This window comes from Syngnathoides biaculeatus, chromosome 3, assembly GCF_019802595.1.
Source record: "Syngnathoides biaculeatus isolate LvHL_M chromosome 3, ASM1980259v1, whole genome shotgun sequence".
Lineage (NCBI taxonomy): Eukaryota > Metazoa > Chordata > Actinopteri > Syngnathiformes > Syngnathidae > Syngnathoides > Syngnathoides biaculeatus.
In genome coordinates this window covers 37,846,069-37,872,063 of record NC_084642.1, presented here as the reverse complement: position 1 = coordinate 37,872,063, position 25,995 = coordinate 37,846,069, and the positions used below count along the sequence as shown (strand labels likewise).

The window sequence follows — 25,995 nt, the reverse complement described above, 5'->3', positions numbered from 1 at the left end:
GTTACGGAGATTGTTGCAAGAGTTTACAAGAGCCAATGAGTTTTAAGAATATGAAGGTGTCTATGATTTGTGATTGGATGAGTGAGTCAGGAGGTGGGGCCAGTGGAAGGAGGAAAAGATGATTGTGTCCATGTCTCAGCAAAGATGATACATGAGATTAATATAGCCATATTTCCCTATTTCTACCAAGAAATAATAGCTTGTAACTTTAAAAAGTTCATTTCTTATTTTACCCCTTGCAATTGAATATAACAACGGAATTCAGTTCAAATTTGTTGGTGAACCTGGAAATAAATTAAACTGAACTGTAGGTCCATTCCTTCTTGTCTCCCAAAAAGTGAAGACGCTTTTTTTTCCCCCTTGCTCTGATTGCTTTGCCTCTGTGGACACATTGTCTTGCTGAAAAGCTTGTTTTTTTTCTTCTAAAAAATGTAGAGGCAGTGACTCCTGGATACTTTTAAACCTGTGGGACTGTATTCTGTACTTTTTTTGTGGATAATCACTTTTTCCATCATTACGTGAGCGTGGACTGCTAATTAGCATAACCTGGTGTTAGCAACAAGATCAGCCATCAATATGCCTCCCTTCTCTACTGAGGACTATCGCGGACTACTGCAGAGGATGTCAATTCTGGAATCGAAAATCCACCCAATTGAAGTCTATCTGGATGTAAATGGACAGTTGGGAAATTAAACCACTCTACCGATGTCTCAAAATGGTGAGCAGAAGTGTGCTAACAGACCGCCACTTAGCTCAACAACGAGGACAGATGTGGACTGTGGAAACAATAACTGATCCTCCTGCAGTTCTCCCTGGAATTTACTGTGACCAAAGCCCAAAGATACGTGACATCTAAAAGGGTGGACAACACCACCAGCAGATTATCGAAGAATCCGGCTGGCCTGCGTTTCCAGATGCCTCAATCCTGAGTGAGCACCCATGGACGGTTGTTACAACAAAGAGCAAGAAAAAAAGAACGTGAGTCAATGGAAAAAATTGACATCAGATTTACGAATAGATTTAAACCACTTGTACAAGACCCTGGTCAAGAATGCTCATCCCCCAGCACAATGAAAGATATGAAATTCACTCATACAAGAAAAAAGTGGGACCCCAAACATTAAGAGTTGGTGATGGAGCCATCAAGGATGTGAAACGCTTCTGCAGCGAGAACAGTAAAGTACTGTGTTTCACTAATGACACATTGTCTGATAGCTCTCGAAAATTCCTGGAGATCACTGATCAGCACCCACCTGTTAAATGTGTCATTATAGACACAAGGTGTTGTCAAGCAGCAATCATTATTACTGAAGCGAGATTTCATTGCTCTTGTAACAAAAGTGCAAGGGATAGTTGTTGAGGTTTTTCTAAGCGGACTTCTCCCACTTGGAAGATTTGGAGATTAACTTTTCTTGAGGCGGCGTCAGTTGAATAAGTGGTTAAGCCTAAGTGTGTAGTGCAGTCCACTGTCCGTGAGTTTCATGAACAATTTCTGCTTTTTTTGGGAGGGTAGACATCTGTACTAGCCAAACGATGTCGGTCTAAATCAGTGATTCCCAAACACTGTGCCGGGGTAGATTAGTGTGCCGTGAGCGCTCTTCAGGTGTGCTGTGGGAAGTAATCCAATTTTATGCAATTGCTAAAACAAAAACATTTATTCCAAGAAATAAAGTATCTTTATTCATCTATTTATGATAGTGAGGCACAATGACAGAACAAAAAAAACCCTCTTCTATTAGATGGCAGGAAGTACATACAATAATTAATTGATCCATTTTTGGTGACATTTACTTTTGTTGGTGTGCCATGGGATTTTTCAATTGTAAAATATGTGCCTTGGCTTTATAAAGGTTGGAAATCACTGGTCTAAATAGACAAGCAGTGAAGTTATTGGCTACAATTTTTGTTACTGAGGACGTCATTCACCACCGCGAAATGTTTACAAAAATGAAAGACAAAAGGATTTGGCGATTAAAAATGATGGCTCACCAAAAAGCATTCTGTAGGACTGAACAGCAGTGAGTTAGGTTTTTGGTTGCTGAAGGGTGCAAACCAGTTGAAATTATTAGGAGAATGTCAACTCTGTATGGTGCCACGTTTGATCCAAAAAAGTGGGCGAAATTGTTTCAAGAAAGACGGAGCAGTGTTGAGAATTAAGACAGGCCTGGGACGTCTCCTGAGGTGATCGAATCAGTCAATGACCTCATCCAATCTAAGAGAAGGGTGACAGTGGATGACAATGCAAGGACTTTGAGCTTATCTGTTGGGACGGCACACAAAATTGTCCATGATGACCTTGGCTACTCAAAGGTCGGATGCCAGTGGGTGCCAAAAATGCTTACTGCAGAGCACAAGAGCAGAGGATCAAGTTGTCCCAGCAGTGTCTCTCCCGCTATGAGAAAGATAGTGATGAATTTCTGAAGAAGGTGGTCACATGTGACAAGACATGGGTTTGGCACAATGAGGCTGAGTCCATGGAGTGAAACCACACAGGCTCTCCAGTGAAGAAGTTAAGAGTCCCAGCAGTCCATGAGAAAGGTGATGCTCACAATTTTTAGAGGTATGCAAGGCCTAATCATCATGTTATTCCAAGAGAAAAGAAGCATTGTGAACAGTGCCATCTACTGTGAACTGCTGAGGCAGGTCAAGAAAGAGAAAAAACAAAAGCAGGGGTCATAGGTCAGAAGGAGTCATCTTGCATCATGACAATGCAAGGCCTCTCAAAGCAGCCCAAATAGTGCAGATCATCAACGAGCTGGGCTGGAAACAGCTCCCTCATCACCCTTCAGACGTTGCCCCTTCCGACTTTCATCTGTTTGGTCCCTTGAAAGCCTTCACGAGAGGCACGAAGTTTAAAAGTGACAAAGTCAAAAGTGTTATGAGGGACTGGCTGCGACATCAGTCCAAGGATTTTTACAGGAAGGGAATATGGAAGCTCATGCACAGATGGGAAAAGTATGTGACAGTTCTGGGAGACTACGTTGAAAAATAAAAATTAAAAAAAAGTAAGCTTCTATCAGTATCAGAAGTCCTGATACTGGAGAAAAAAAATATTACCAAAAAAAAAAAAAAAAAAAAAAAAAAAATCACCCTACTTATTGAACGACCCATCCTGGAGGTGGGGCTCGAAGGCGAGCGCCCGGTGGCTGGTCCTGTACCTATGGGGCTTGGCCCGGCACAGCCCAAAAAGGTAAAATGGGTCCCCGTTCCCATAGGCTCACCACCTGTGAGATGGCACATAGGGGTCGGGTGCGATATGAGCTGGGCGGTGGCCAAAGACAGGGACTTTGGCGATCCGATCCCCAGCTACAGAAACTAGCTCTAGGGACACAGAATGTCCCTACTTTGGCAAGGAAGGAAAATGAAATAAATCTTTGAGGAGGTAACCAAATTTCTCAATGAAATGATGCTGCCTTGGGATAAACTTGTGGGACTAATGAAAAATAGTGAGACTGCGAAGTGCGGTCAGAAAAGTGGATAGGTGGGCAGCATTCAGGAGAAGAGGTAGGAGAAACACGGAGGTGATCTTACAATTGACCACTGGATAATCCACCAGGAAGCATTGTGTGGCCAAGCCTTGAAAACGGAGCATATCATGAACAGGGTAACTCAGTAGTTGACGTCATAAGAGCCAAAGGTTTAAATAACTACCAGTTCAAGTCCTTTCTAGAGGAGTTAGGTTCAGAATATGGAGACGTGCCCGAGCCCACAGAGGTGCTGTTGTTTAGCTGAGGAAAAGTACTGAAGAGATTGCTTTGAGCTGCGCGAAAAAATGTTTGTGGAGACCAAAGGAAAAGAAAACAGAGCTCCGGGATAAAAAGTTTCAATGTGAGTTGGCATTCCTGTGTGACTTCGTGAGCCATCTTGATGCACTAAACTTGCTGCTTCAGGGACAAGGAGAAGTCAATACAGACGTACAGTCCAGTGAGGGCTTTTAGAACAAAGTTGTGCTCATAGAAGGCTCAGATGCTGCAGAGAAACATGTCTCATTTTCTGTGAGAAAATATGAAAGAACACCTCACCAGCCGTATTGCCCGGTGTCGTTTTCTAAAAGACTGAGCACACTTTATGCTTTGTTTTCCCAACGATTTTCTGACTCTGAAGGCCAGAAATTCAGATTAGAACTAATCAGCAATCAGCTCCCGGTTGATGTGATGAGCGCTCCAAACAACCTCCAAATGGTCCTTCTTAAGTTCCAGTGTAATGACACACTCAAGTTAAACTATGACACTGTTGGTACTGCACAGTTCCCACAGTTCCATCCTGACACAGTACCCCAACACACTGGCCCTGCTCCATGCACAATCTGCTCAAATGCCGTCAATGTCCGGAAGCACATCTCTGCGAACAACTCTTGTCTTTAATGAAGATACAGCACAACACAGGAGTTGTCCTACTGACAAACAAGTTTATTCAGTCATGAGGATTTCCTCAGCTCAGAGTCTGACCCCAGAGTTTGATGAACATACAACTAAGAAGAGATGCAAGTAACTGGTTTAGACCCAGGTGCATCAGGGTAAATCACATTGTAGCAAGCAAAACTTGAATTGTTTTTTTTAGTTAACTTTGGACTGTTCATAGTTGTAAGATTGGATTTCTATTAAAGCAAGTTATTTTTGTGAAGTGAAAAATAAGTTTAAAAGGACCTTAAAAGCTGTAGAGAAAATGTATTCACTATATTATTTCTCATGTGTTAATGCTTCTTCTAGAGTTTCAATAAATTGTTAGTTTGGCCTGCAACTCAGTCCATGTTTTTAATTGTGGACCTCTGAATTTGAGCTTGACACACCTGTCATACATCATCTCTGGCATTGCTCAGTGAACAGCTCCAAGTTAGTTACTGGAAAGAGAGCAGGTCATTAAAATTCAACACTCCCTCAATGACTTGATAACAATGCTGTCCCTAGAGGACTTGAGTCCATAAAAACCACCCAAGTATTTAAGAGTTGCTCAACTGATAGCTTCCCTGTGATTGTCACTTGTGTTACAGATGTAAATTTTTAACATTTTACATTAGTGATTCATTGTTTTCATTTCATTCATTGAATGAATGTGATGGTTAAGAATAAGGTATGTGAGGTGCATAAAGAATCCAAAAAAACAAGACTATTGAGTAAGCATACCTCAGTTACATGGTTGACATGGCAATAGGCCAAAAGCTGCTTCTGCAAGGAGCACAGGAGTTGGTGGAGGTGAGCTGGCTGACAGCTGTCAGAGGAAGACATGCCCTGTTGCAATTTGTCACTGTTTTTTTCCAGCTCACCAAAAGCCTGATCCTGAAGAGCAAACAGAGAAGGGACAACAAAAGGGACCGTGTATTTAAGGTAAAACAAATGTACCTTAAATTATAATTTATAGGTTATGGTTAGGTTAAACCTATTCATTATGATTTGTACTTGCTTGACTTTTTCTTTTTTTTTTTTAAGTCAACAGCGTAATACCTTTACGTTACTGGTGTTCTATTGCTAGCATGCTTCAGCTGCACAAAACAAACTCCACCTTCTCGAGTACTTACAGTATAAAAACCAAGGTTTCTAAGTAATGTCTTCATGAGGATCTCTGCCAGATGAGTGTCAGGGTGGCCTGCTGTGAAACTGTGGTTTGGGTCAGGGGATGATGTGAATCCAAGGCCACAACTGAGAGGTTCAGGACCATCACCAGGACAGCTATAACCCAACAATGAAGCTACATGGGTGTGGTCCTGGAGACTAGTCAGGATGATGTCCAGCTGCATTCTCTGTGGCAATAGAGATACTTTGTTCAGACTGATGTCAAGTGTAATTACAGTATTTCACAATAACCAAATTATTTTTTACCAGTTTATTGCCGTTTTCCCCTACTGTTTTCCATGTTACCCATGATAATGCAAAACCTGCATTTCATGTTGAGAATTGACTTTTAAGAGTAGCAAACATAATACAGGTGTCTAATCCATTTCTACTTTTGATTCCTCAAACATACTTGGACCCGTCTGTGTACTAGGCTCCATAGGATACCTGTCCTTTAGACAGACTTTCCCATCTGTCTGGACCCTGTGGCAGCAAAGAATGAAGAAGCTCCATTCTCTCTCTCAGTGGCGGCAGCAGCATAGTTGCTCCCACAGATAGTGTCTCAATCACTGCCTGATGAGGGAAAAAAACGATATATTTGTCCAACATGATAATGGACTGCAGATTAAAATCTCTTGCACTAAGTGATAGCATAGGTCAGAGGTTCCTAACCACTGTGCCACGGCACATTAGTGTGCCATGGGAGATCTTCTGGGGTGCCGTGGGAAATTATAGAGTTTCATTTAATTGATTAAAATATCACTTAAAAAAATATTGTATCTTCGTTTATCTATGGCAGTGGCATAAAGACAGACAGAACAAATTATCTATTTGATGACAGAAAGTGTATTGTGTAAATGCTGTATTGCCTTGTGTGTCCAATTTTTGTGTAACTTTTGGTGGTGGTGTTCTGTGAGATTTTTTTTTTTTTTTAAATATGTGTAAGTTGGGAATCACTGGCATAGGTGACTAATATGGGTCAAAACAACATTTAACCCCTGTTACCTCAAGCATCTTCAGAGATCATTTGTACATTGGTATCATTATCATTAGTATTTGAATTATAGACAGATTTGGGAGAACTCTTGTCAATTTAATATTTAACGATTAAATGTTGAGTCGTCAAAATTTTAAAAGTAACATTTTAACTAAATGAAGTTTTTTTTCTTTACTCATTTAACAATTATTTAATATTTGAAGACTGACCAAGAAACACAACAAAGCACAGTAACAAATCTCGGTTACGTTGAACTTAACTATTGATTTGAATGTAAAAAACCCAAATTCCAATAAAATTGGGATGTGTAAAACTTGCACAATGATTTGAAAAATCCTTTAAACCTCTAATTTATTCAATATGCTAGTAAGATAAGACTGTTTAAACTGATAAAACTGTTTATTGCAAACTCATTTCTCTCACTCATCTCAAACTCACTTCACTCATTTTATAATTGTTGCCCTCCTCCCAAAAAAAATGAGGCTTATTTACTACAGGGTTTCATCACTTTTCCTTTGAACAACAGTAGGCAATAAGGAACTGAGGACATTAATTGTTCAAGTTTGTGGGTGGAAGGCTTTTGCTTTATATAGAACTTCAGATGGTCCACGGTCGAGGGTTTCCGTAGTCGTGTTTTGCGGCACACATTTTCAATGAGGGGCTTGGATGGACGGCTGCTAGGCCTGCATAGTTCTCGCACTCTTTTCCTATGAAGCCACGCTGTTGTAACGTGCATATTGCGGCTTGATATTATCTTGCAATAACAGCAATAAACAGGTACGCCCCTAAAGACATTGCTTGGATAGCAACATATGCTGCTCCAAAACCTGTGTACATTTCAGAATTAATGGTGGCTTCACAGATGTGAGTTACCCCATGCGATGGGCACTAAACACACAACCCAAGCTTATAAAAATTGCGTTTTGAACTCTGCACTGATAACAATCCAGATGGTCCTCTTCATCATTGGCCCAGAGAACACAACATTCAAAATTTCCAAATACTATTTTAAATGTGTGTCACTAAATTTGTAGTGGTACACACACCTGACTCAGGTGTGGGCAGCGCAGGATCCATTACCACTAAGTGATTGTATTGATATGTGCCCTGTGACTGACTGGCGACCAGTTCAGGGATTAGTCCAACTTTTGCCCGAAGCTAGATAAAAATAGGCTCCAGCACTCATGTGACCCTTATGATAAGCAGATTAGCATCTTAGAAAACGGAATGCAATGTTATAGTAAATGTACAAGGGATGTATCAAAAGTTTAAGCATGTATAAGAAGTGTTGGTGCATGGTTAAACTTGTGATTTTTTTTGCAAAGTTAAAGTTTTAAAGTATTGGTGTCAAATGTTAGGATTCTAACATGTTTCTTCTATCTTTTGCAGATTTTTTAATTAGAGATGAAAGTGGAAATTCCTGAAAATACAAATGCGAACACTTGGGGGTTCCGGTGGCATGCACCCCTGGGAAATTTTTGAAAAAAATGGATGGCTCTGGTGCATTCTGGCGATATCTGTTAACAAAATTCAGACAAAAATTGAAAGTAAAATTTCTAAGTCCTGACCAAAAAAAATTGGGCAGAGGAACCCCAAGGGCCAAGCCCAGATTTTTTTGCCCCCCATCCCACTATCACAGGATGGCACAAAATCACATTTGTCATTAAAATATGCCATCTTATCTCAAGGCAAATTGATGAAGTGAACTTTTCAGTAAAAAGACCTTTTCCCCACATTATACATATTATAGTATCGATATAGAATATACACAAAAATATATCATACAATTTCTACACCGTACAGCAAAACATGTTAAAGAAGTTGATCTGTAGTAATTACTATTAACGTTTAAGTCTCAAACTTGTTACGTCGCATTGTACTGATAAGACTCGACCACATTGCTCACTATCTTAGATATAGATCTAGTAATACTAATAGTATAATCAGTTGCCTTTAAAAAAAAAAAATATATATATATATATATATTTTTTTTAATATATAGATATATATATATACACACACACACACACACACACACACACACACAGTCACTCACATTTGAAAAATGTGCGGGTGTGGTCAGTCATGCTCGCAGATAAAGTTGCGGGTGTTATTAGGGATGGCCTTAACTTATTGGATTAATATAACATAATAAATAAAATAAATATATAACTAAAATAGAAAAACTTCAAACGCAGAAATGATCATTTCCAATTTCAACTGATATTAGTAGAACATGATATAAAACGGTATTTAAAATTTTTCATCAATAAAAATTCTTGATCTGACAAACTTTTTGAATAAAGTTAAATGCAATGGCCTGTCAAGGAATAAACACGGTCTATACTCAAAATGTTTTGAAGATGCTGAAAGTTTACTTCAACATATTCGGTGTTAGTGGCAACTAGCTCGCGATACATTGGAACAAACATTCCTGTCGGCAATTGTGACATATGGTTGGGGGGGGGCACACACCACACGTGCACCACAGGGTGTGATACTGATCAAATACCTTCAGAAACGCCACACAGTGACTGGACAGCATTATTCTGGACAATTGAAGCGCCTACAGGAAGTTAAGAATAAAAGGCCAGGAATGCTCACAAGCGGAATGCTCTTCCACCAAGACAATCCACCACCCTACACCTCAGTGGCTGCCATGGTAACAATTCACGATTGTGGATTTGAACTTGTTCCCCATCGACCTTATTTGCTAGACCTGGCCACCTCTGACTTCCATCTTTTCCCCCAAATGAAAAAAAGCCTTGGCTGGACACCATTTTGCAAGTGATGATGATGATTAAAAATCCCTTATCCCTTTTAGTTTTTCTGATGCTTAAAACTATAGTAGTCATGTAGAAACTATAGCAGTGTGTTCTAACTTGGAAAAAATAAGGTTATTGAAGAGATTGAAGGTCATCTTTGATGCTACAAATTGGTAAACTCATCGATATGTTTGGGAGAGAAACTGTTGGGAGTTTCCACATGTGACAGCAATGCCAGTAACATGAGATTAAACAAGTTGAAGACGGAGGTATTTGGGGGAAAAAAAAAAGTCAGCATGAAATAAAGTGTTGCTGACCTTAAACAGGTTGTAACGTTTCAATCAAACTTTGTGTTTTCCACACAAAGAAAATGAAACTCAAAACACTTTTATACAAATTGAAAATACATGAAGCAATCCCACTCGGTTATTTGAATATCAAAAAGGGATGAAGGTCAGAAGCTGGCATCTCTGACAAGTCTTGAGGAATATGTTGGATGGATCCATTTTCGGTTATGTAAAACTTTTAAAAAGAAATAAGTCAAAGCTTTCCGATTCAAACATTACAAAGCTATTAAAAAATTAACTATTATTAGCAAAAGGTATTCCCACATTGATATGATTGAGGCAGTGTCAAATGCTTTTAATAAGCTGGTACGGAAAGTAATCAGACCCCCTTACGTTTTTCACTCTTATATTTCAGCATTTTCCATAATCATATAAGTTCATTTTTCGTGTTAATATTGTACTCAGCACCCCATATTGACAAAAAAAAATTGTTGAAATGTTTGCAGATTTAAAGAAAAACTGAAACATCACACTGGTGTAAGTATTCAAACCCTTTGCTATGACACTCATATTTAAAACTTGGGTGCTGTCTATTTTTTTTTGATCATCCTTGAGATGGTTCTACACCTTTATTGAAGTCCAGCTGTGTTTGAATAGTGATTGCACCTGATTAAGAAAGCCACACACCTGTCTATATAAGACCTTACGGCTCACAGTGCATGTCAGCAAAGTTGGGTTAGGTTTAGTCACTGTGATTTGACGGGCGCAATTGCGCCGGCGCACCATCGCACCCACGCGGCACTGCACAGTCGAGCATGAAAAATCACACACATAAAATTTGTTACGAGTAAAAATACATGGACTTTTTTTAAACACAGAAGCACACAGTCTCCTGCAAGTTTAGTTGACTCGGCCCCCCTCCGGCTCTTAAGGGGGTACACTAGTAAGTTTCTTTCGGCTTGTCCCATTAGGTGTTGCAACAGTGTGACATCTCTGATGAACGCTCATATTTTTTTGGCACATTTTGTGACGGCAGATGCCTTTCCTGACGCAACCCCTCTTGAGGAGTAGAGGCCCCAGTGAGATACGAACTCACGATACCTGGTCTTAAGGTGGCACACTCATTATTACAAACACCACCAGCGCTTTAGTTAAAAACACAGTCTGGGCAACATAGAGCAAAGAGAGTTAGACATGCTGCTTGTGTTTACTCTCAATAATGGTTAAAAAAAAGTGCTGTTCCTTTAATGATTGTCGGGGTATATGAATAGCAGAAGAAAAAGTGGTGAAACTAGATAAAAAAATTTTAATTTTTAAAAACACGGATTGCCAAAGATATTCTGCAAACAATAATTCTGTTTACACCAAGAAAAACAGACAGGGATATCGTTGTGGGTTAAAAAGAAAAATGAAAGAAAGTTACAAGAAACATTTCAAATGTATCATTCATAGTTTTTTTAGTTAGCAATGTATTTTTTTGTTTGTTGACATTTTCATTTTAAATTTGCAAAAACAAAAAAATTATAAAAAAATGTTGTGATTGGAACGTAAATGCCGTAATCTGAATCTTTGAATGAGCAATGTAAGTTAAAATGGATGACACTGATCTGACCAAAGTGCATACGTCTGATGTTGCCAATGGTGGTCAAAGTGGGCGCTCACGGGCTTAGTGTGTTTGTGTCTTAGTATGTGTTTATTTAAAAAACATTGGTAACAAAAGAAGCCTGATCCTAAACTATCAGTATTTACCTGGAAACAGGAAATGCAACTTAAACGTACTTAGCATGTTTCGAAGTGACGCCAAAAGCACATTTTCCAAGCTGCTTCACGTACTGCGAGCGCATTTACGTCAAAAATTATCAACATCATGAGCCATGTCAAAGGAAATTCAGTCACACTAAAAACATTTCTGTGATATGACACAGGTAATGTTTCAGTATCTAACTATAATAAATATGAGATTGTGATTTACTTTGACGTGATCTAAATTCTAACAGTGTGTCCATATATCTAAATGCGAACGGTCATTTTCGCGTTCTTGAAGTTGAAAACTTTTCCCCTTTACATGCTTTAGGAAGATATAGATCATCTACTGCTAGCTTTCATCAATGGACTGACAATAGATACCGCCGTAAATTATGATAGATTACAACAATACATCACGATTGCCAACAGGAATGTTCGTTACAATCTATCGCGAGCTTGTTGCCACTCACGGCGATTATGTTGAACTGTAAATTATGCCAGATAACAATACATCATGATGAAATAAAATGATTTAATTATATGAATACTTAGTTTTGAAATTGAATGTCTATTGACCTCTTTAAAAATGTCCGTCTCGGTCTGTGCAGTGTCAATAAATCATGATTATGGTATTAGCTAACAACTACATATTGTGGTATTATAACAACTTAGTAAGTTATTTTAAGGTCTTGAGATTCCATCCCTAATCACATCTGCAATTATCTGCGGAATATGACTAGTGGACCACGCCCATTAGCTATATCTGCGGGCATGACTGCCCACACCCGTATATTTTTCAAATGTGACTGACTGACACAGGTAATATTTCAGTATCTAACTATAAGTATGAGATTGTGAGTCAAAACTTGATCTAAATTCTAACAGAGTAGTCTGTCCATATATCTAAATGCGAACGGTCATTTTCCCCGTGTTACGCATTATCTTGAAGTTGAAAACTGTTCCCCCCTACATGCTTTAGGAAGATATAGATCAACTACTGCTAGCTTTCATCAATGGACTGACAATAGATACCGCCGTAAATTATGCTAGATTACAACAATACATCACGATTGCCAACAGGAATGTTTGTTACAATCTATCGCTAGCTTGTTGCCACTCACGGCGATGTTGAACTAAACTTTCAGCATTTTCAAAACGTTGCGGGTATATACCATTTGTGTTTATTCCTTGACAGGCCACAGCATTTAACTTTTCTCCAGCTAAAGTTTGTCAGATCAAGAATTTTTATTGATGAAAAATTTTAAATCCCATTTTATATAATGTTCTATCAGTTGAAATTGGAAATTATCATTTCTGAGTTTGAAATTTTTGTTTTCTATTTTAGTTATTTATTTATTTTATTTTTAATTTACAGTTGTTATATTAATCCAGTAAATTATTTTAAAGTCTTGAGATTTCATCCCTAATCCCACCCGCAACTTTATCAGCGGGCATGACTGGTGGACCACACCCGTAACTTTATATCTGCGAGCGTAACTGACCACGCCCGTACATTTTTCCAAATGTGAGTGACTGTGACAGGTAGGTGTGTTTACAGATATTTAAAAAAAAAAAAAAAAAAAAAAAAGAGTTGGGGGGACTAATTTGTCTCACAGTTTATAGCATATGTTACGTGTAAATTTAGAAAAAATCCGCTTGATCAAACCAGCATAATATAATAAAGCACCTGTATTGCGTTTAAGACAATTTAATTACAAACAATACAGCACAAAACAATAACAAATAGAAGTATAAAGACAGTTGAGTAGCATGTAAAATGAGCTGACTAGCCTAACGATGTATAGTCACCACAGTTGAACGAATAATCCAAATTGGCGAATGTTATATCCAGCGAATGTTTGTAATGAGTCCTTCTCTCAGAACGTAAAACTGCGTAAGTCAGGGTTGCTCAATGTGCTGATGCCCGCCGTTAGCGGTGGCGCAGGCCGCTGTTTCCACCGACGTGGAGGTGGGGCGAGCGGGGAGGCGGGCTGGCGCGTGCGGTCGCACCAGGGTCGGGGAGGAGAAAGGAGCCCCCCACCTGCCACTGGTGTCTGGGACCCCTGACGTAAGTAATAATGTACATAAGAAAGGAAAATAAAAAGAATAAAGAATGAATAACTACAATAACAACATAGACACATGAAACATAGCTCGAGATTAATTTCGTCCATGATATTTACTTCGCCCGGCATGGGTCCTCCTGAGTAGGCTACATACACAAGACTTATAAGAGGGTTAGGAAATTGAAAAATTATGGGCCAGTCATTTAGAATATTTCATCGGGTCCCTCGACCTCCTCGTCTCCCCACTCGTCTGTGTCTGTCGGGGAAGTCTGTTGTCAATGGAGAAGTGATCTGCATATCGTCTAAATATGGCTTGAAATATGGTAAAATGGCCGCGGTCGCTTCACTTGTTTCTGAGATGTTTTCTTTGTCAAAAAGACCTTCAGTCTCATAAGAGGAGTCAGAAAAATCCAAAAATCGCTCTTGTTCATCTGCCATTGCATTTTGCACAGCATGTTTTCAATGCCAGGGTTCCAGTGTGATGTTTGGACAAGACATCACAGACAAATAATGGCCGCCACTGGGATGCACATTGTGCTGAGTCATACTTGCGCAACTGCGCTTTTATAAAACGCTCCCAGCTCACTTTTTGAGACTAGTATTATCATTAAAGTGCCAAATATTAGTTGTAGTTTTTATAACAATACCTAGTCTAAAATGTGATTTTTGGTGTCAGTGGGACTTTAAGGCTGTGGAATTGGGAAATTTGTTGAGAGGGGTGTGTTGAGAAAAAAAGCAGCCTACTGTTGACCTGATAAACTCAAAAACTATTTTATCAACACTTTTTTTGTTTCTAGGATTTATCATCATTTGAATCACTAAGATAATATTTAGTTGTATGACCACCATTTTTTATGAATGCTTCACATCAGTATGGCATGGAGTCAACCAACTTGTGGCACCTTTAAGCTTATTCCATTACAATGACATTCCACAATTCATTGACATTTTGTGGTTTTGCTTCGGAAACAGCATTTTTTAAAATTCACCCCTCAAGTTCTCGATTGGATTATGGTGAAGCTGATCATTGGCTGAGCCGTTGCCATTCTGGTGATTCTTCGATCCATTTTGATGGTTGTCTTTTATTTTCTGCCATGTGTCTCTGGTTTTGTTCTCCATTTTAAGGCATTGAGAAGAATTTAGCTGAACAGCCTATAATTTTTTTACACCTTTTTGTCAGGTTTCCACTCGCCAATCAAACCTTTGATCAAAGTACACTGTTCTTCTGAACAATGTGTTGGACGACCTACTGGTAACTTGTTTGACATGTAGCAACAGAAAATACACTGAAAATGTGGCTTAATCTGGTTACTCATATTGGACTGCTATGATTTTAAATACTACTGTATATGCAAAAAATAGGTAGTTCAGTAACCTTTGACTAGATTGTTTTAAATGTGCAAAGAACATGGCACCCACCATGCACCGCGCTGTCCATCACCACAAGTAAATTCTCAACCGAGGCAAATACTGTAGTATGTTATGTTGTGATCTTGTATTACCTCCTGAATGCCTCACTATCTTGATATTTTAGAAAAAGATTCATACCAATGGAAGATGAGAGAGTCGTCGCCAAATCAGCGTGTCTCCTGTTTTTCCGGTGCGACTCCAGCGCTTTGACGCCCATCTTTTCAAGCTGGTAACACTGCTTGCACAGATGGCAGTAAAACATGTGCCGATCTTTTGGATCTCGACGAACCCAGCTCCCGAACTCCTTACTTTCAACCCAAGCATATTGAAAAATGCACTTCCCCATGATACAAGTTGGATCGATGAAAGAACTACGCTACGTCGTAACGAAGACGAAGTGAAATGCCTACTCACAGAAACAAACAATGGAATATTGACAAGATGGCGACAAGTTGTCAACACGGTGACTTCCATTGACAATTTCCGGCTGTTTTTGACACCAGATGGATTATTTTTTTTAAATAAAAGATAATTTTTTTAGGGATAATTTTGGCAAAGAACATGGCACCCACCATGCACCGCGCTGTCCATCACCACAAGTAAATTCTCAACCGAGGCAAATACTGTAGTATGTTATGTTGTGATCTTGTATTACCTCCTGAATCTCATCTGGAACAGAAGAGTCCATCAGTCTGAAGAGTAGATTCCTCAGAGGCCTCGCTTGATGACCTAAGATACTTGTAGCTACTCCACCAGCAAGTGCCAGAGCCAGATGATTGGATAAAAGCCGTAGGCACAACTTCAGGAAGTTGTGATGTTCCCTGTAAATACAGTACATTAATTTTTCAGTATGAAGAAATGTACATGCTTTATTATTTATAATCAGACCTTGACATAATTTTCCAACAAATACAAACAAGCAATATGAAACTAAGAATATTCTCGAAACGTGTGTGCATATACAGCAGCTGAACAAGAAGTAATGCATACATACGAAGAAAGTAGAACAAATAAGATCGGGAAACACGTTTTATGTAATAATGTGTAATGTTTCTTGCTGATGACAACAAAACAGGTCTGTATTCTAATATTTAACTGAGCTGAACTAATATTTAACATCAAACGTTAGTACTTAGACGACCGGCAAAACCTACGTTTCGTTTACTACGGGGACCGTGAGTACTTAGTAGGAAGTTGGGCAAGTAGAAACGTCAACTTAAAAAGACTCGTTTGCGATCAAACCGTACTGTTGAAGAAACATCGAACGTGAGTAACTTAAAAACTTGTACGAGGGCCGTATTGACTTATAGCAAATTTAACAAGTCTTATCTTAGTACATCTTAGTACCCAAATTGGTGCCGTATCGTTTGCGTTGAAGCTTCTCGGCCCAAGTTAGCCTAGCGCGCTAACAACATTATCTACGTAGAGCAGGGGTCGTAAGATGACGTGCCAAAAAAAAAAACCCTAAGTCAGCCAACGTTTCCTTTAAACTGCGCATGTCAAAATTTGTGCACCGCTGATGCAGTCTTTTCGCAGATATTCTGCGTTGTGCGCAAAAAAAACCTAGAAAAAAATCCAATGCAAATTGAAAGTATAATTTTTTTTGTGGTATTTTGCAATGTGATTTAATGAGTGAAGGATGACTGGTTGTTACATCCAATGGCACAATTCACAAAAAAATGAAAAGAGACAGCCACTGGTGTCTTTTAGGCAGCACAAGGAACTCTTAACAACGACCGCTGCCCCACCACAGTTTCCTACTTTACGTTACACCCGCTCCCGCCCTCCAACCCCTGCTCTTAAAGACGTACACTCATTACAAATGTTGCAGTAATTACGCAGCCCATCAATGTGTTTTATAATGACAGTGTCCACCACCGCTGCTTTAATTAGCAACACGTAGAGCAAAGGAGAACTCGACATGCTGCTTATGTTTGCTTTTGATATTGATGGAGAAAGTTAAAAAAAGCAATGCTATTGTTTGAAGATGCAATGACTGTCGGAGGATGTGAATAACCGAAGAAAAAGTGGTTAAACTGGACGAGATTTTCTCTTTTCCGTTTGGGAAAGGTCTGGTCTGAAGCCAAAGTATAAAGTGCAAGATGAGATGTGTAATTTTAAAATTCCACCTTGGCACAGCCTGATCCAGGATGAAAGCACAGACAATACAGTGCACAAAAAGCTAATTCTGTATTTTAAATATAGGAGGCAATATAACATTAACCTGAAAACGGTTTGGGAGCATCATCATCCCCCCCCGTCGGGAGCTCGCGAGAGGCTGGCTGCTTGAAAAGTAGATCTTGAGGTAATAAAGTCTGGGCACCCCTGACGTAGAGTATACAACAAGGGCTAAATGTCGAACGTGGACTCAACCTTCAACTACTAGAGTGAGGCGATTGTGGTTTTAATCCTTTCCATCCACATATCATTTAAATCGCCATAACCTTTGTATTTTCACACAGGTAGTATGTGATTTGTGTACCTGATGTTCTGACTGTGTTTATTTGATTGCTTTTATCCAGGGTTCATACTCAGTCTGACCCAAAAAACTCAAGGGCTTTTTAGGGGCATTCTTAGGGGCTGACACGAAAAATTTAGGGGCGACACGGAAAAAAATTAGGACTGGCACGAAAAATTTAGGGCCATCATGGGAAATCAAGAGTAAGAAAAAAAGACACACCCAATGGTGCCATCAACCGTTCTTGGTTCGTCAAATGTTCCACTACCTAAGTACCTGTGACAGTGACCACCTGTCGCCCCTTGTGGTAGTTCTCATTGATATGACCATTGTCAATGTCTTCACAAAGTCTACAGAAAAACAGATTCTAAATACAATTGCAACTATATACACAAATGTCTTCTACTGATGTCTGTCTCAGCACCCCTACTCTAGCTCCTTGAGACTACCCAGTGCCTCCTCTATTTGTTGCTGCAGAGGTGCCAAAGTGGCTCTCTTGTCCTTTGCTCTGCCTCCGAGTGCATTGGCCTCGGTGATAAGCCTCAGATTCCTCTTTTCTTCTGCCTCCTCACACAGCCCGTCAGCCTTCTCAATAAGCGTAGATATGTCAGTCTCTATTCTGGCTTTTTTGGCTTTGAGGCAGTAGAGATGAAAAGTGGGCAGCGATACCAAATGGAGCCAGGTACGAAGTCTTCCTTTCCCCACAGTGGTAGTTTTTAGCAATGTCACTGTCTGGGAACATGACTGCAAACACTTTCAAATTAATTTCACAAGATTTGTAACTGTAATGGCTGCAGATAAAGTCCAAACGATCTCTGCCTTTAACGAGTCCGTCTTTGTGTATTGAACTACGTTCATAAAGCCTGACTTCCAGCTGGTTGAAGTCGATGACTGGACAACTCTAGGTGCGCATGCACTACTAGTACCACTGCCTGAAGTTGATGCCTCACTATCTTGATATTTTAGAAAAAGATTCATACCAATGGAAGATGAGAGAGTCGTCGCCAAATCAGCGTGTCTCCTGTTTTTCCGGTGCGACTCCAGCGCTTTGACGCCCATCTTTTCAAGCTGGTAACACTGCTTGCACAGATGGCAGTAAAACATGTGCCGATCTTTTGGATCTCGACGAACCCAGCTCCCGAACTCCTTACTTTCAACCCAAGCATATTGAAAAATGCACTTCCCCATGATACAAGTTGGATCGATGAAAGAACTACGCTACGTCGTAACGAAGACGAAGTGAAATGCCTACTCACAGAAACAAACAATGGAATATTGACAAGATGGCGACAAGTTGTCAACACGGTGACTTCCATTGACAATTTCCGGCTGTTTTTGACACCAGATGGATTATTTTTTTTAAATAAAAGATAATTTTTTTTAGGGATAATTTTGGCGGTAGAGGTCCTCCCTTTGATTTTTTTTTTTTTATTTATTTAAGGCCTTTTTAGGGGCTTGACCGGTTTTCGCGGATTTTTAAGGACTTTTAGGAGCCCCTAAATCTACCTTCGAAAATTTTCTTTTTTTTTTTAGGGACTTGTAGGGCTGCGTGCGAACCCTGTTATCTGACTTTAACATAGATGAGGTAGCATGTGAATTGTGTATCTTATGTGCTGACTTTGTTTATCTGATTGTTTTGACTATCTGAAGCCCGAAAGGGGGCACAATTCCTGTGCGTCCTGTAGGTCGGTCACAACCCTGGAAAAATGCAGAGGGTTGCGGCAGGAAGGGAATCCGGCATAAAACTGTGCCAAACATACATGCGCGTTCATCAAACGAATTCCGTAACTGATAGGTCGTGGCACAGGCTAACTACGCCCGCCCCCCGCACTGTTAATCTGCAAGGCGTCGGTAGAAATTCAGATAATGTAGGCCTAAAACAAAAAAAGAGGAGGAAAGCGACTTCGTCAGCAGAAGAAGAGTTATGCACAGACCCTAACAAGTGTGTGTAGAGACTTTGAATGTTGACAGGAAAAGCTCAGGAGATAGTTGACATGATGATGAGGAGAATGGCAAGGCTAGAAGCTTAGGAGCAGGCTTTAAATTGTTTACCATGGAGAAGATGGGAAGAGAAAGGGAGTAGGAGTTATTTTAAAGGAAGAGTTGGCTAAGAATGTTTTGGAGGTGATATGAGTATCAGATCGAGTGATGAGGCTGAAATTTGAAATTGAGGGTATTGTGTGTCATGTGATTAGCGGCTATGCCCCACAGGTAGGATGTGACCTCGAGTTGAAAGAGAAATTCTGGAAGGAACTAGACAAAGTAGTCCTGAGCATCCCGGAGAAAGAGAAAGTTGTGATTGGTGCAGATTTCAATGGACATGTTGGCGAAGGAAAAAGGGGCGATGAAATGATGTGTAAGTACGGCACTCGGCAAAGGAACTTTGAGGGTCAGATGGTGGTGGACTTTGCAAATAGGATGGAATTGGTAGTGGTGAACACTTATTTCCAGAAGAGACAGGAACATAGAGTGACCTACACAGGTGGATTATATTTTGTGCAGACGATGTAATCTGAAGGTTACAGATTATAAGGTAGTAGAGGGGGAAAGTGTAGCTTGACAGCATAGGACGGTGGTGTGTTGGATGACTCTGGTAGTGGGTAGGAAGATTAAGAAGACAAAGGTAGAGTAGAGAATCAGGTGGTGGAAGCTGAGAAAGGAAGAATAGTCTTTGGCCTTTCGGAAAGAGGTGAGACAGGCTCTAGATGGACAGGAAAAGCTCCCGGAAGACTGGAATACTACTGCCAAGGTACTCTGAGAGGCAGGCAGGAGACTTGGGGTGTCTTCTGGTAGGAAAGGGGAGTATGAGACTTGGTGGTGGAATCCCAAAATACAGGAAGTCATCCAAGGAAAGAGATTAGCGATTAGGGACATGGAGAGGACTAAGGAGAGACAGAAGGAATACATTGAGTTGCGACGTAGGGAAAAGGTAGAGGTGGCGAAGGCTAAACAAGAGGCATTATGACGACATGCACACCAGGTTGGATACAAAAGAAGGAGAAAATGATCTCTACTGGTCGGCCAGAAAGAGGAATGGAGATGGGAAGGATGTGCAGCAAGTGAAGATGATTAAGGATTGCGATAGAAATATGGTGACTGGTGCCAGTAGTGCACTAAATGGAAAGAGTACAGTGAGAAGTTAATAAATGAAGAAAATGGGAGAGAAGGTAAAGTAGAAATAGCAAGCGGGATTGACCACGAAGTGGCACTGATTTTTAAGGGGCAAGTTCGAAAGGCACTGAACAGAATGAAAAATGGAAAGACAGTTGGTCCTGATCACATACCAGTGGAGGTATGTAAGCAATTTGAAGAGGTGGCTGTGGGGTTTTTGACCAACTTATTCAATAGAATACCAGCGGAAGAGAAGAATGCCAGAAGAATGGAGGAAAAGTGTCTTAGTCCCCATTTCTAATAACAAAGGCGATGGTCAGAGCTGTGGAAACTATAGAGGAATAAAGACAATGAGCCACACAATGAAATTATGGGAAAGAGTCGTGGAGGCCGGACTCAGGACAGAAGTATCTGCGGACAACAGTATGGTTTCATGCCTAGAAAGAGTACCACAGATGATTTACCTTGAGGATGCTCGTGGAAAAGTACAGAGAAGATCAGAAGGAGCTACATAGTGTCTTTGTAGACCTAGAGAAAGCCTACGACAGAGTACCAAGAGAGGAACTGTGGTACTGCATGCGCAAGTCTGGTGTGGCGGAGAAATATGTTAGAATAGTACAGGACATGTATGACGGCAGCAGAACATCGGTGAGATGTGCCGTAGGTGTGTCAGAAGAATTTAAGGTGGAGGTGGGACTGCATCAGGGATCTGCGCTGAGCCCCTTCCTGTTTGCTGAAGTCATGAATAGGCTGACAGATGAGTTTAGACTGGAATCCCCTTGGATTATGATGTTCACAGATGATACTGTGATCTGCAGTGAAAGCAGGGAGCAGGTGGAGGAACAATTAGAAAGATGGAGACACGCATTGGAAAGGAGAGGAATGAAGATTAGCCGAAGTAAAACAAAATATATGTGCATGAACATGAGGGGCGGAGGAGGAAGAGTGAAGCTCGAGGGAGAAGAGATCGCAAGGGTGGACGACTTCAAATACTTGGGGTTAACAATACAGAGTAATTAGAGATGAAAGTGGACTTTCATGAAAATTCCTTAAAATACAAATCTGAGCGGGGGGGGGGGGCCACAGGAGCGGGGGGGGGTGTCACACTGCCTCGCAAACGATGCAATGAGCACCCCTGGTGTAACTTGATTTTCTTTGACATGGCTCATGATGTTGATGACTTTCGACGTAAATGCTCTCGCATATCGTGAAGCAGTTCTGAACATGCGCTTTCGTACATGATCAGTACGGTTAACTTGCATTTCCTGTTTCTGGGTGAATACCGTTTGTTTTGGAGCATGCTTGTTTAGTTAACAACGTTCATGAAATAAACACGTGAATTAATGTCAAGACCCCACAAAATAAGCGACGTCTTCAGAGAATGCGAGGGGATGGCTGTTACTGTTACTAGTGGTAGTGCCTCAACATGGCTACGCTCGTGAAAGGAAAAATACGAACTCAAACGCATGTTCATTCAATGGTTTCCGGATTAGTTTTCGGTAATTTTGCCTTTTCTGGAGCAATTTTCATGAAAATTTAAAAATCTGGAATTCCGGAAAAATCCGGAGGACTTTAATCACTGAGTAATGGAGAGTGTGGTAAGCAAGTGAAGAAACGGGTCTAAGCGGGGTGGAACAGTTGGCAGGTGTCTGGTGTTCTATGTGACAGAAGAATCTCTGGTAGGATGAAGAACAAAGTTTATAAAACAGTGGTGAGGCCATGATGTACAGATTAGAGACGGTGGCTCTGAAGAAACAACAGGAAGCAGAACTAGAGGTAGCAGAAAGTAAGATGCTGAGGTTCTCGCTTGGTGTGAACAGGTTTTATAGGATTAGAAATGAGCTCATTAGAGGGACAGCCAAAGTTGAATGTTTGGGAGACAAGGTTAGAGAGAGCAGACTTAGATGGTTTGGACATGTTCAGAGGAGAGTGAGTATATTGGTAGAAGGGTTTCTTAGGATGGAGCTGCCAGGCAAAAGAGCGAGAGGAAGACCAAAGAAAAGGTTGATGGATGTTGTGAGGGAGGATATGAGGACAGTGGGTGTTAGAGAGGAAGATGCACAAGATAGGCTCAGATGGAAATAGATGACACACTGTGGCGACCTCTATCAGGACAAGTGGAAAGGAAGAAAAGTACAGAATTTTTTTTTTAAAAACAATACAAGTATAAACAATAAAAGTACAGACCTCGCAAAATAGAAATACAGACAATTCGTACTATTTTGAGCATTTGGATAGCAGCAAATTTCGGATTGGCGCGGATTGTAAATTGGTAGAAGGGCCTTCCTGATTTTTTTAGGTCAACTTTGGGGGTGTCCATTATACTTCAGCACACATTATACACGAAAAATTACAGTATTTTATTTTTCTCAAAAATGTCTATCATGTCTTCTTCGTAAATCAAAGTTTTTAACTTCGTTTGGTGATCTCCGAGCATGCAGCACTCAGGACCGCAAAGCATGGTGAGAGCATATAGATAGCGTTTAAAGTGAATGTCAATTATTTTGTGAGTCATTTTTTTAATGTTTTATTATTTGCTAGTTATGTTACTCTCGAAAAGTCTACACTTATCGAGGAGCTCCAAAACTGTATTCTGGTCTGGCTGCCTACAAGTACTTTGATGCCCACTCCTGCATCGCGCCCACAGTTGATAACATTTTCAAATTGGTTTTAGTGGCCTTTAGTCGCGGGTTCAATCCCGGCCCCGCCTGTGTGGAGTTTGCATGTTCTCTCTGTACCTGCGTGGGTTTTCTCCAGGCACTCCAGTTTCCTCCCACATCCCAAAAACATGCAACATTAATTGGACACTCTAAATTGCCCCTAGGTGTGATTGTGAGTGCGTCAATGTGCCCTGCGATTGGCTGGCAACCAGTTCAGGGTGTACCCCCCCCCCCCTCCTGCCCGTTGACAGCTGAGATAGGCTCCAGCACTGCCCGCGACTCTTGTGAGGATAAGCGGCTAAGAAAATGGATGGACGGATGGATAGTTGCAGTGAAATAATTTCAGCTAAGTTTTAACTGTGTAGTATTGATTATTCACAAATTGATTGTTATATGTATGGATGATGAGTATTTTGCATTCTGTGGTATTGAAAATGTGCATTTGAGGTTTGCTACAGAGTTGTATGTTGTGATGACGCATTGAACTGGAAGAACAACGAAGGTTAGACGGACAGTGGAAATATGGAAAGTTGGGCGAAATAGTTTTTTGACCATCATCATTTTCTGTTTGTTCATTGACCTGGATTTGCTGTGCTTTAAATACATAGTATACCCAGAAGGCCCATTCAATGCGAAAACAATGTTATTTATTTTAATTTTGTTTGAATTCGAGTAAACCGTTTAAACAAACCACCTGTGTCATGGATTATTTTTTTCCCCGTTTTTTGTGCTAGAGAAGAAGGAATGATGGATCAACATTATCTCATTGAGGAAACTACACAGAGGTTGAGGACTTTGATGGATTTGTGGATGATGATTAATCACAAAAACACAGCTTGGGTACGTACATTGTTAAATACCTCCGGCATCATGTCTGGGGAGCCACACGGCACTGTCTCGCGAGCCCCAACAAGTCTCCGCCCAAAAATAAAGTGTGCCTTATATACAGTGCCTTGTGAAAGTATTCGGCCCCCTTGAACTTTTCAAGCTTTCGCCACATTTCAGGGTTCAAACATAGATATGTAAAATTATATTTTTTGTCAAGAATCAACAACAAGTGGGACACAATCGTGAAGTGGAACAAAATTTATCGGATATTTTAAACTTTTTTTTACCAAATAAAAAACTGAAAAGTGGGGTGTGAACATTATTCGGCCCCCTTTGTAGCGCCTCCTTTTGCTCCAACTACAGCTGCAACTCGCTTGGGGTATGTCTCTATCAGTTTTGCACATCGAGAGACTGACATTCTTGCCCATTCATCCTTGCGGTTGATTGCTTGCTCTCTCGCCTCTCATACAGTGCAGACGCTTTTTTCTTTGCTCTTGCTCTGCTTGCTTTTCCTCTGTTGACACTTTTTTTCTTGCTGATGAGCTCCTTTTTCTTTTAAAATATTTTTTTGGAAGCAGCGATTCCTGGATTCTTTTAAACTTGTGGGACTGTATTTTTCGTTTTTGGCGATATTCAGTTGTTTCATCATTAAGTAACCGTGGCCTGCTAATTAGCACAAGCCTAGTGTTAGCAACAAGACCAGCCGTCAAGATGCCTCCCATCTCTACTGATGACTATCATGGACTACTGCAGAGGGTGTCAATTCTGGAATCGAAAATCTGCCGTCTTGAAATCTATGTGGATGTACAGTGAAGAAAATAAGTATTTGAACACCCTGCTATATTGCAAGTTCTCCAACTTGGAAATCATGGAAGTGTCTGAAATTTTCACCGTAGGTGTATTTCCACTGCGAGAGAGAGAATCTAAAAAGAAAAATCCAGAAATAACAATGTATGATTTTTTTAATGATTTATTTGTGTGATACTGCTGCAAATAAATATTTGAACACCTGTCTATAAGCAAGAATTCTGACCCTCAAAGACCTTTTAGTCCGCCTTTCAAAGTCCACCTCCACACCATGTATTATCCTGAACCAGATGGACCTGTGTCAGGTTATTAGGTGCATAAAGACACCTGTCCACCCCATACAATCAGTAAAGACTGAAACTTGTAACATGGCCAAGACCAAAGAGCTGTCCAAAGACACCAGAGACAAAATTGTAAAACTCCACACGGCTGGAAAGGGCTATGGAGAAATTGGTAACCAGCTTGGTGAAAAAACGTCCACTGTTTGAGCAATCATTAGAAAAGAAGCTAAACATGACGGTCAATCTCAATCAGAGTGGAGCCCCATGCAAGATATCACCTCATGGGGTCTTAATGATCCTTAGAAAAGTGAAGAATCAGCCCAGGACTACACGACGGGACTTGTTCAATGACCTGAAAATAGCTGGGACCAGTGTTTGCAAGGTGACTGTTGGTAATACACAAAGACGTCATTGTTTGAAATCATGCATGGCATGGAAGGTTACCCTGCTTAATCCAGCACATGTCAAACCCCGTCTTAAATTTGCCAATGACAATTTGGATGATACAGAGGAGTCATGGGAGAGAGTTTTGTCGTTAGATGAGACCAAAATTGAACTTTTTGGTCATAATTCCAGTAACCGTGTTTGGAGGAAGACGAATGATGAGTTCCATCCCAAGTACACCATCCCTACTGTGAAGCATGAGGGTGGCAGCATCATGCTTTGGGGGTGTTTTTCTGCACATGGGACCTGACAAATGCACTGTATTAAGGAGAGGATGACCGCGGCTATGTATTATGAGATTTTGGAGAACAACCTCTTTCCCTCAGTCAGAGCATTGAAGATGGGTCGTGGCTGGGTCTTTCAAAATGACAATGACACGAAGCACACAGCTGGGAAAACTAAGGAGTGGCTCTGTAAGAAGCATATCAAGGTTCTGGCGTGGCCTAGCCAGTCTCCAGACCTAAACACAATCGAAAATCTGTGGAGGGAGCTGAAACTCTGTGTTTCTCAGCAACAGCCCAGAAATCAGTCTGATCTAGACAAGATCTGTGTGGAGGAGTGGGCCAAAAACCCTCCTGCAGTGTGT

General features: G+C 40.5%; 1 protein-coding gene across 10 annotated transcripts in view; it reads right to left on the bottom strand.

Moving 5' to 3' along the window:
- Positions 1-25,995, bottom strand: part of herc1 (HECT and RLD domain containing E3 ubiquitin protein ligase family member 1) — a 219,481-nt gene that overhangs the window by 159,983 nt on the left and 33,503 nt on the right. For all 10 annotated transcript variants that reach the window (XM_061815706.1, XM_061815707.1, XM_061815705.1 and 7 more), the window contains 4 exons: positions 15,476-15,641; positions 5,997-6,122; positions 5,516-5,737; positions 5,124-5,276 (listed from right to left, as the gene is read on the bottom strand). In XM_061815706.1, the coding sequence (XP_061671690.1) occupies positions 5,124-5,276; positions 5,516-5,737; positions 5,997-6,122; positions 15,476-15,641 (667 nt within the window). The remainder of the gene's footprint in view (positions 1-5,123; positions 5,277-5,515; positions 5,738-5,996; positions 6,123-15,475; positions 15,642-25,995) is intronic.